The 12,521-nt window shown below is 32.9% G+C and overlaps 1 protein-coding gene across 1 annotated transcript; it reads left to right on the forward strand.

Moving 5' to 3' along the window:
• Positions 1 to 7,572: 7,572 nt before the first annotated feature.
• LOC149408294 (protein CLAVATA3 INSENSITIVE RECEPTOR KINASE 5-like) lies at positions 7,573 to 10,849 on the forward strand. The gene is made up of 10 exons (XM_089616648.1): positions 7,573 to 8,051; positions 8,140 to 8,272; positions 8,375 to 8,446; positions 8,535 to 8,678; positions 8,770 to 8,841; positions 8,953 to 9,012; positions 9,100 to 9,197; positions 9,282 to 9,428; positions 9,510 to 10,231; positions 10,311 to 10,849. Exons 1-10 carry the CDS (start codon positions 7,946 to 7,948, stop codon positions 10,635 to 10,637), a joined length of 1,881 nt encoding a protein of 626 aa, XP_089472774.1. The 5' UTR covers positions 7,573 to 7,945; the 3' UTR covers positions 10,638 to 10,849.
• The last annotated feature ends 1,672 nt before the right edge of the window (positions 10,850 to 12,521 follow it).

Raw genomic sequence — 12,521 nt, forward strand, 5'->3', positions numbered from 1 at the left:
CTTGTGAATCATTCAACTTATTTTTCTTTCTTTTCTAGATTTTTCTTTCCCTATATTTTGATTAATAAAAAAATGTGAAAAATAAGAAAGTAAGTGGTTTGGTCCATTTTATCTCTATCTGTCTATAGAAGTGAAAAGTGATGTGTTTCACTAAAATGAAACAGTTATTAAAGGTGCACGTCTCAGTAAAATATATATATATATATATATATATATATATTAATTACTTTTTTTATATAAAATTGTTTAGAACATCAAAAATTAACCAAAATTAATTTCAATCGAAAAACGATAAATACATTTGATAATTTTTCTTAGAATGTTTTTTTAACAAAATTAATAAAGATTGAAAGAAATAACTTAGACTAGCCTAATCTTCAATTTATGAGTTATTAAACTTTTAAAAAATTCACCACCTTTCTCTTATGTCTCTAGTGTACAAGGATATTAGACTTTTAAAACCACTAAAGAATGATTGTGTAATACAAAGAAGATGATCATTGCTACAAAACCAAGCCGTGTAAGTGTAATTCATAAGTACAAAACATGATCAATCCATTAGCAAAACAAGTTAAATGACATATATTTGACTTTGTTTAGTACTACCTAATAATGATATGATCCAATAAAAAACCCCCACTAAAAAACAATGAAAATGAGAATTCAAGGTACCATTGTAGTAGGAGTGGGTGACCACATAGATTCCTCAAAATTGTGGAGATCTATTTATTAGAGGGATTGAGAGAATTTACTAGTGGGTCGTGACATAATGGAGACAAAGATGGGGGGTCTAATAATGCATGTAAAACTATAGGTCCCTTGCAATTGAATTTCAATTGCATGGCCAAATGGCTAGCTAGCCCTATTATCATGTGGGTATGTATATTTATGTATGTACTTGATGTTTTCATTCCAGAAGAAATGAAAAGTACTTGCAATATTAAGTTAGTGGAAGAGCTTCTTCTTCTTTCAATTCAAACCTCCCAATCCCTCTCAACAACCATACCAAGTAGTTCAAGAAAAACAATTATTTCATACTGATTTGAGACTATCTTTATTGTTTGACTCTCTTAGCTTCCACCAAACCAGCCCCACATATTTGACATCATATTCTTTTCCTTCTTATACATTAAAATTATTTTCTATTATACAATTTTTTTTTATTCCTTCTTTTTATTTGTTTGAATTATTTTCTTCCTTCTTGTTGATGTGTAGTTTCTTCAAGAATGGAGGTCAGATCTGAAGTACTGCCCTTCTTGTCTAACTTGTCTGAATATAATTTAATGTGTAAAGCACTTACTGAAATGTCATTACTATTTGGTTATATGCTGCGTAGCTTAAAAGACAAATTAATAGTTTAAATACAAACTTTGGAAGTATTCATAGAGTAGAGAGATGACTATTAGACTCATAACAGTGTCTCATATTATTAGGCAAAGTCTCCTGAATCTCTCTTCTCAGATTATATATTTGCACTTTTTATTTTATATGATTGTCGTGCATAATTTATAGCTTTTCGAGCTTGGATCATAATACCACGAGTTCAGTATATATCTTACAATGGAAGCCAAAAAAAAAAAAAAAAGCATACCTTACATGAAGCTCAACCTAACATTAACTCTAAATAATGATAAGTTAAAATTAGGATCCTTAAAATTATTATACTACAAATTATTCTTCATCTAAAAGAATTCTGTAATTGCATAGTTTGTCTAAACTTCACTTATAATTTTTTTTTTCTTTTTTTCTTTTTTTTGGCATAAAAAACCTTCACTATTTGATTCTCATTAAATATTGTTTTTCTTTGAATTTATTTATTATTTTTCCTAAAGAAAGCCAGATTTGTTTTAGAGGAAGAAAGCCAGTTTATAACTTATATTTTATTTTCAACTATGTCTCTAATATATATATATATATATATATATATATATATATATATATATATATTATCAATTTAATGTAGAAAAACTGTTATAACTAGTCAAATGACTATTTTTTTCATTAAAATTACAGATCAATTATTCAAATATTAAAAAAACAACATAACTCATGCCTACTTCTCTATAATATTGACACATGCATCTTGATTTAGTTTAGTCTATTTTCTTAATTTTAAATATGATTTAGTTTATACTATTTTCTTAATTTTAAATAGTTTAGTTAGAATTTTAATGAGTACTAACTGTAACTGATCTCTCTTTTATTTATTTATTTATTTGTTTTGCTAAACATCAATTCGTTTAGTTTCTAAACCTATTAGCCTCAGAATAAGAAAGCTCACCTAGCAATCTGATTGATACTTAAAAGGAAGGAAAAGCAAAATCTTCTAGTGTCTTTTCAAGATCACCATATCTCATTCACAATTTTTTTTTCTTTCAATAAATGAAATAGAATTATGCACTGAGCAAAGCCGTACTTCTCTTCCGTTCAAAACAAGAAGGAAAAATAAAAGACATATTCTCTTGATTCAAATATACACAATAATAGAGAGGTTCATCTCTTATTTTAGGTAGTCAAGGTGAACAAAATGAAACTAGTCACTGATTAAAATGTTAATAAGTGATAATTAGCCCATGATTTATTTCGAACAAAAAGTACCGATAAATTTAATTATTACGGAGACTAAAAATTTGATAAAGTTGAACTTGTGTCCAACTAAGACACCTAATAGCGCAATTTTTATGATGTAGCTCGAGCTCATTCGAGTATCACCAAGGAGGCAAAACTCAATTATATGACCTAAATTAGCTGAGATAATTAAAAAAGAGTCAATGTCAATAATTTAGTCAGCCGGAGAAATGGCATACAACTATTCAAGTTAAGGTAGTTAAGATTGAGCCGCAAAGAGAAAAAAAAAAAAAAAAACACGGTTAGCTTGAAAACGGAGCATCACAATTACCTCACAAACGAAGCATTGATTTACAAACATTTTATACTATAAAGTTTGGAATTGCGTCAACCCGCGAGCGCATGGTTATTCACTCCAAACTCTCGAGTCACCTGGCATGCAACGCTAAAGGAAGCTATATATCTTTCACTTTTAAAGATTGAAAATATTGAATTTTATTGTCGCACAACTCTATAGAAAGACCATTCGAACAACGAAGAGAGGGTCAGTTATTTTTACACTCAAACACTTGTAATTATTTTTTACATAATAAAACTTCTATCGCTAAGCCTTATAATTAAGAAGATGTAGCTGCAATTCGGCGAACCTCTATAATATTGTGTGTTCATTAAGTTTTGCATTTGTACCTACAATTTTGACATTTGATTCCGACTATTGCTTGCGTCTTTATTGTAGACAATTTCCAACCGTCAACATTTATAATGTCCATTCTTATATATTATATGAGAAATTTTAAATTTGGCAACTCGTCAAATGAAATTTCTTAAAAATAAATCACCGGATACTGCAAGAAAGTCAATGAGTTTCGTCTGGATTTTTACTTGTCATTTGAATCAAAAGTTTTTCGGAGATTTAAATAAAACAAAGCAAATGACTTTTGACCATATTTTCATTAGTACCCAACAAATAATCTTGGTTAAATAAATTAAGTTACCTTATTGTATAACAAGTACCGGTTGGTACAATATAAGACCATTAATTAGTTACCAAAGTTCTAGTTCACCACAGATTCACGGTAATACGTACACTTGTATAAGTTGATTTTAGCTATCTTGTGGTAAGTGCCTTTGTGCGTATATGCTTGGTTTTTTTTTTTAAATGTAATTTATGTGCTTGTTTTACTATGAGATCTGCAAGTTCAACATAGTTTTTTTTTGTCCTTGAGCAATACAAATTCGCTATTTTTTACCATTTAAAGTAAAATGAATATGATAAAAAATAAAAAAAAAAGCTAATTTCAATGCTTAAGGAATAGAAGCAGCACAGTCACACTGTTCTGTCCAGGTGTCACATTTTGTTTGGCTGTCTTGTAGCGAAATCAGGTTTGGGGCACACTATCATTGTCATTTCCACTAAACATAGGTGAGAAAAAAGAGAGAAAAAGACACCCAGTGCAGACAAAAATTGGAGTGGTGGGTTAAATAATTGATGAATTAAGTATGATAAACAAAATATAAGTAGAAAAAAGAAATCTAAAGGTAATGGTCCTGATCAGAAGAGGAGAATCTGGGTTAGAACTGATGTGAAGAAGAAATGGACAATATTTTGCTAGCTTGCAATTTGAAGCCCTGGATAGTTTTGTCATTTTCCAACAATTAAATTACTTTGTTCTTATCTTGTGTTTGGTCTATTTCGAGTTTGTAATTATTTTTTTTTTTTGTGGGCACAGAAAACAAAATATGGCAAATCTAGATTTTATTTAGAGCCGCAATATTGCTGTTTAGCACCAAAGACTAAAGTGTGTTCATCACAATTTTAACAAATTTACCGTTACAAGGTTAATTTGCTTAATCCGTAAGTTCAAAGTTCAAACAAAGCTTGAACCTTGAAAAAGCCTCTCTCTCTCTCTCTCTCTCTCTCTATATATATATATATATATATGCATATATATATTGATGTGCAAGAAAAAGCCTTCAACAAAGGGCAAAAGAACATCAAACATGACTCATAAAGAAACACAAGAGGGAATTATTTTTTACTACAAAAATATATTTATATGATATAAATTGTAGAGCCTGTAATCTCGTGTGCAAAGTTTTTAAAAAGAGTGCACAAAGCATGATTTTAATTTTTGTGACACCTGTTTCTTTATCAAAATTATAGCTAACTAAGCCACATCAAACTACACAGTTTGAGAAATAACCAATATTTACAAAGTTTAAGCAAAATAGCCATTTGTTCTATATATGTGGCATCATTGATGTCGCTGCAAAATTCCGTTTGAAACCTTTTCCTATCTTTCACATTTTTTATTTAGTTATCCGAATCAAAATTCAAATCGTATCTGAAATTTGGTTTGACTTTTTAAATATCAATTAACCAATTTATTTCCCTATTTTGTGGAGTTATTTGCAAATAAATGCGTCTGATTTGTTTTTATTTTAGTTTTTATCTATAGTAATCAGTTCTTATTCAGTTTGTAGTTGATTTGTAGGGTTATTTGTTTATTCACATTTTTTTTTCCAAATAATTTTGAATTTTCTATTGATTTTTGTAAGTTCGTGATTTTTTATGTTCGCAAACCCTATTAACTACTATTAACTTGTTTTATCATGATACTTTTTGCAGTTAATATATTCGTATTAACTACTATTAACTTGTTTTATCATGATACTTTTTGCAGTTAATATATTCGTATTAACTACTATTAACTTGTTTATCATGTATAATTATGTACTTATGCTATTTGAATGTTAATGTATTAACTGCTATTTTACCATTATTAATTTGTTTATCATGTTGTTTCGTTTGATAACCATGATCTGAAAAGGTTTATTAGTAACATATATCAATAATAACTCCTCATATTATCAACAACCCACTATATTTAACTTTGACTAATAGATATTAATAACTATTAACATTAATAACAATGTGCAAGCACAATCCAACCCAATTTTTGAACAATAGTTATGAACAAATATACAAACATATTCAAATGTTTCATGAGAGTAGATGATTATCAGCCATTTTTATTTTCTTATGTAACGAACACAAACAACAAAAAACATTGTGTTTGATTTTGTAAATTTATAGTTTCTTTTTAGCTACTTAGCTATAGTACCCTTTCTTTATGGTATACAATGATCAATAAAGCGTTATGAACTTGGTGTGTGTGATAATTTTTGTGTAGTTTTCATTAATGCGTGTTGAGCTAATAAGATGAAGAAAATATAAATCCTGAAAAAGCTAAACAAAAACCACCAGCTGGGAATATGATTTAATTAATCTCTTGAATTAAATAAATTAATAGAAAGAGAGAGGTACTTGACAAAAGAGGAGGCAATTGCAGCTTTAACTTTTTTAAAGTATTTCTCTTTTTGAACAATTTTTTTATTATTTGTTTTTAGAGAATAGTGGAGATTGAGCATATGTTATTGTTTATGGGTAAAACTGATTTAAAAAAAAAAAAAAAAACTAGTGATAGTGATTTGATAATATAGAATCTACAAAGCATGCACAACATTTCCAGCCAAAAGAAACCAGCTTTACCCATTTAATAAATAAAAAGTATACATGTATTTCATGCACCTATAGTACTAATGGGCAGGGCACATACGTTTCTTTGCATTAACAAAAACAATAGCAACAATTAATAAATAAAAAATAAAAAAACTAATTCTATTTCAAAAAAGTAAAGATACTCTTAATCAAGGTTAAGTAAGTAAGTAAATAAATGAGTGGGTAAACAAATCCAATAACCTCAATATCGAGCCCCAAGATATACTCTTTTTTTTTCTTCTCATTGCCTCGATATTCTCACATTCTTGTTTCCTTAAATAAAAAAAAAAATATATATATATATATATATACAATATAATTGTTTGTTTTAAACTTTTAATTTATATTTTATTTTTGGGAGGTTTAGTTTACTTGATGATGGTCATGCCCAGGGAATGTTTGATTCCCTCGCAGTCCCAAGCAAGTAAGGCATTTCCCACTTCCACACACATATTAATCATCCACTCTTTTCTACATTTAGCAAATAAAAAAAAAAACTACACAGAACACAAAACAAACTGATTCACTTTTACATGTGTCTTAAATTGTGTCGAGAAAAACAAAAACAAAACCAGAAACAAAAATGATACGAGAAAATGATTCATGTGTAATAATTGATACTTAATACTAAGAGAGGATTTATGCCATTATCGTTTTTTCTCAAAATCTTTTAGTCGTATTTTAAAACGAGTAGTTATGTAGTATTTGGGGGGGCGAAAATAGGGTTTCATATATCTATAAAGGAATACCGCGTTTCGCAAAGAAGATTTCATATTAAGCTATAAATATTCTTTTAAAAAAAATATTAAGCTATTAATCACAAAAGCTGATTATTAATGTTCAGACCCGACTAAGTAAAACACGTTATTAATTTAAAAGTTAATCTGTTTTGATATTTTGATAAATATTTTAAATACTCTATTTAAAAAGACAATACATACATATATATATATATATATATATACATTCTTCAAAAAACATAAAATTATAACGTATACAGTAAACAAACCATATCCCATTTCTATTCAATAACATTTGTTGAGATGAAAAGTAAAATAAATAAAATTAGGAAAAATATTAGAATAATTTCTACATATATATAATTAGGAGGAGATAATTTACGAGGTGTCAAATAAATATTAGAAGTACTTGCAAAAAAAAAAAAGATATGGTTGCCAGATACTAATTTAATTGAGTAATTTTATATATTCCATGGATTTATTATGATATGAGATGTTTTTGTAATGCTGAGATATTTTTATTATGTGATATATGATATGAACTGAATCGAATTGCTTTGAAAAACAGTTTTATATTTTTCTCTTTATGGGGGAAATGCATGATTGGCTTTGCTCCAAGGGAATTTCCCATTCTCTCCTTGTAGTACTCAAATTCTCTCGTAGAGTTGGTTTCTAGTTTGGTCTGTCTGTCTGAACCAGTTCTTGGGAAGGCATACATACATTACATATATAATTATTATATATCATTCTTTACTTTCTCTTTCTCTTGGCTCCACGACTGGCATGCTTTGTTTCCTTTACAAACACCACTACACTCTGCGACCACACCAAAAGAAACTTTTTTTTTTTTTAATTTTGAATACAAACGATTTTTCTTGGTTGAGTGACAATGGGATAACACTACTTTTAATAGAATGGGAAAGCAAGAGAGTTGTGATTTTAAGATTAAGAGCTGAGAGTGTGAGAGAGAGAGAGAGTATTTTTATTTTTCTTTCTTTCTTTATTCCAGTCATCATAAACAGGATTCTTCTTCATCATCATCATCTAGTCTTTGAATTTTCTTTGTGTGTTGACAATGGTGACGAGAAAAACCAAAGCTGCTCTTCTGAGCTTCTTAGCTTTTGTCTTGTTTTGGGCTTGTGCAAATGGAATTCTCTCTCCCAAAGGAGTGAACTACGAAGGTATAAAAGCCATTATTTCTTTTGTTTTTGTTTGTTTTGTTTTTGTATGAGCATTATTGATATCGTAATGGGCAAAATTGGGTCTCAGTGCAAGCTTTGATGGGCATAAAACATTCGCTGGAAGATCCTCATGGCGTGCTTGAGAATTGGGACGGCGATTCCGTTGACCCGTGTAGTTGGACTATGGTCACTTGCTCTCTCGAGAGTCTTGTCATTGGGCTGTAAGTCATTATTTATATATATATATATATATATATATATATATATATATTGACTATACACACATATATATACCAATTGAATTCAATTCTGTTTTGTTTCAGAGGTACACCGAGTCAGAATTTATCTGGAACTCTCTCTCCAAGCATAGGAAACTTAACAAACCTTCAGATTGTGTAAGTGCCAATTTTTTTTTAAATTTTATTTCATTTATAATTAAATGTAATATTAATGTGTTAATTGTGTTGTTTTCTTGATTTTCAGGCTTCTACAGAACAATTACATAAGAGGACCAGTCCCTCCAGAGCTCGGGAAGCTCTCGAATCTTCACACTCTCGATCTCTCGAACAACATGTTTGCCGGCGATATTCCTTCCTCTCTCGCCCGCCTCAGAAATCTCCAGTACTTGTAAGAACAATGTACAATTCTTACTATTTTGCCACACAATGTGTCCTAATTTTCTGATGATAAGTCTTTTTTTTTTCTTTTTTTTTTAAAGGAGGCTCAACAACAACAGTCTCTCTGGAGTGATCCCGGCTTCGCTGACCAACATGACCCACCTTGCCTTCCTGTAATTGATTATCTCAATTCACCATAATTTATCTGAGTAGAGAGGAAGTTTTGTTCTTGATCTCATGGCCTTAAATATAATTTTTTTTTTTTCTTCTTATTCTTTTTCCAGTGATATGTCATACAATAATTTGAGCGGTCCAGTGCCTAGACTTCCTGCTAAAACATTTAAGTAAGCTCTCTATACCTGTCTCTGAACTTAATTGTGGGTTTGTCGAAATGAAGTTGATCATCGGAAAAACCTGTTCGCGTTCCTCAGTGTCGTTGGAAACCCTCTGATTTGCGCGATGGGATCAGAACCGGGCTGCTACGGCATGACACTGATACCGATGTCCATGAACCTCAACAACACAGACAGTACGCAGTTTTTCATTGCCGCTTTTCTTTCTTCATCTTCTTTCTTCTTTTCACTTGCATTTTCTCTTTCTTTTGTAAACCCAGCCATCACATACAGCAAGCCGGGAAACCGCAGAATAGCGCTCGCTTTCGGGTTAAGCCTTGGAAGTCTGTGCATAATCATACTTGCTTTCGGGGCTGTTTTATGGTGGAGGCACCGCGGGAACAAACTGAGCTTCTTCGACGTCAAAGGTTGGCTTGGCTGCCTCTTTTGGTCTCAGCAAAATCCGAGCCGAACTTGATATTCATTCTTGTTGTTGTTGTTGTTGTCAGATGGGCACGAGGAGGAGATATCGCTGGGGAATTTGAAGAGGTTCCAGTTGAGGGAGCTTCAGATAGCGACGAGCAACTTCAGCAGCAAGATGATATTGGGGAAAGGAGGGTTCGGGCACGTGTACAAAGGCACGCTCTCGGACGGGACCGTGGTGGCGGTGAAGAGGCTCAAAGACGGCACGACGCTGGGCGGAGAGATTCAGTTCCAGACGGAGGTGGAGATGATCAGCCTGGCCGTCCACCGCAACCTCCTCCGCCTCTACGGCTTCTGCATTTCCCCCACGGAGCGCCTCTTGGTCTACCCCTTCATGTCCAACGGAAGCGTCGCCTCTCGTCTCAAAGGAAAGCCGGTGTTGGATTGGAGTACCCGCAAGAGGATATCCCTCGGGGCAGCTCGAGGGCTTTTGTACCTTCACGAGCAGTGCGACCCCAAGATAATACACAGAGACGTCAAGGCCGCGAACATCCTCCTCGACGACTACTGCGAAGCCGTGGTTGGGGATTTCGGCCTCGCGAAGCTCTTGGACCACCAAGACTCGCACGTCACCACCGCCGTGAGAGGCACCGTGGGCCACATCGCGCCCGAATATCTCTCCACTGGCCAGTCGTCGGAGAAGACGGACGTTTTCGGGTTCGGGATTCTTCTCCTCGAGCTCATCACGGGCCAAAGGGCGTTGGAGTTCGGCAAGGCTGTGAATCAGAAAGGCGCTATTCTTGATTGGGTTAGTTAGCTATACTCGCTATTCTCTATTCCCTATTATATAGATTGATATAGATAAAAGACGAGGTTGCTGATGACAGATCAAGAAGATTCACATAGAGAAGAAAGTGGAGATTCTTGTGGACAAGGATCTGAAGAACAAGTACGAGCGGGCGGAGTTGGAGGAGATGGTCCAAGTGGCGTTGCTGTGCACGCAATACCTTCCGGGACGCAGACCAAAGATGTCGGAAGTCGTTCGGATGCTGGAAGGAGACGGCCTCGTCGAACGATGGGAGGCCTCCCAAAGAGTGGACCCCACAAAAGGTGGTAGTAAGCCTCACGAGTTCTCCTCCTCCGATCGATACTCTGACCTCACCGACGACTCCTCCTTGCTAGTCCAAGCTATGGAGCTCTCCGGTCCGAGGTGATGACCGCTATTTTACTTGTTCATTTCTTCTTCGTCTTCTATACCATAGGATTATTTATTATTACTTTTTTATGGAACTGTACAGAATACTGTTTTTGAAACTGACGTTTCTTGATTGAGAATTAAGATATGTAGTTATATGGAAGGCTTTGAGAAAAATAGAAAGTTGTGGAGATTTGGCTCCCGTTCTATAACGCAAATTAAGTGCTGGAATACCTTATGATTAATATGATTATGATTATATAACCAACTTTAGTGCAACGATTGATTTAAAGACTCTCACAAGATAGATCAAGGTCTCTTTCTGTGCGCAGACTCGAGATATATAAATGTGCTATAACTATAACTAGTTGAGAAAATTAATAGAAAAAAAATAAAAATAAAAAACCTATTTCAGAATATCTACGTCAAGTCACCCTACAGAGGAAAAAAAAAAGTAAATGTAAAACTGTAGCAAGCTGTACCAAATAGCTAAAGGAACTTCCCAATCTCGGAGCCTACAAATACTGACATTGTTAGGCGCCCGAGGAGTAGGAGTCCAGGAGTAAAACGATGGATCTGAGATTCTTGAAACTATGGAGAGACAACGATGAAACTCTTTTTAAATTTTTTTTTTTTTTTTTTTTTTTTTTATATATCTTTGTTAGCTATTTAGCTGATAGCTTTCTTAATGAAAGACTCGTTTTGGACTGTTACAAAAACGGCGGTCTTTGTTTGGTTGCTGCAAAGGGAAACAGTCTTTGGCACAAGAAGAAACTGTATATATATTTAGTAATCATAGAGACAGAGGGCATTGTATTTCGGAGATACTTTGAAGTGAAGGCCAAAAAATGATGACTACTATGTTAAGTTGGACGGTTTGCCTTTGCAAATGAGTGTCTTGAAATGGACGGTTTCGATAGAGAGGGCTTCGTCGCAGTCGTCGAGAGCGTGGTAGAGCTGGCTGCGCCGCCACCAGGCTCTGGCGATTTTCGGTGACTCTGGTTCAATTGGTCTTTTTGGCAAAAGGAGATCAGTTGAGAGTAGAGTGCAATTTATTCTTTGTACTCTTCTCTCAGCAAAAGCTCCGTTGGATTTGCTCTTCTTCTGATTGCCATCATCGCAAAATGAGTTGTTTAATTCTAACTCCTCTCTTCATGTTGAACCGTTTATGAGCAGGGGTGGCAATTTAGTCCGGACACGAAACACGAAATGGTTACGACACGATTTAAAGCGGATTTGAATCTCAATAAACGGGTCGGTTCTTAATTGGATCGAACACTCAAACACGATTAAATAATGGTTCAAAACGACACGATTACGGTAACACGATAAAAAGCCGATTAACACGATTATTAAATGGTCGATACGAAACACGATTACGACCCGCACGAATATGATCCAATTAACACGATAACGAGTAATATCACGATTACGATCCATTTAAACACGATTAATATTATAGATGTAAAATTATAAATTTATAACTATAAACATAAAATTATAATTATAAACATAAAATTGATATTAGAAAACATGATGTAATAAATAAATCATATTCGTATAAATATCAATTCACGTATGATAACATATAGTCAATAGTATACCAATCGATTTAACGAGAGCAATAAGAATCCCAATTCATTTCGAACAATCACAATTACTATAGTCTCATGATAACGTATCATATTCAATTTAGTTTGATTTCAATTCATATCGAACAATTTTCATTCACAATCACAATAACTATCATCTCATAATAACGTATCATATTCAATTTTATTGGATTTCAATTAAATTCATATTGAAAAATCACAATTTGAAATTGACAGTCACAATAACTGTAGTCTCATAATACCGTATCACATTCAATTTTATTTTATTTCAATTCAATTCATATCGAACA

This window comes from Urtica dioica, chromosome 1, assembly GCF_054948205.1.
Source record: "Urtica dioica subsp. dioica isolate 48M chromosome 1, U.dioica_male_clone48M_v1_H2, whole genome shotgun sequence".
Classification (NCBI taxonomy): Eukaryota; Viridiplantae; Streptophyta; class Magnoliopsida; order Rosales; family Urticaceae; genus Urtica; species Urtica dioica.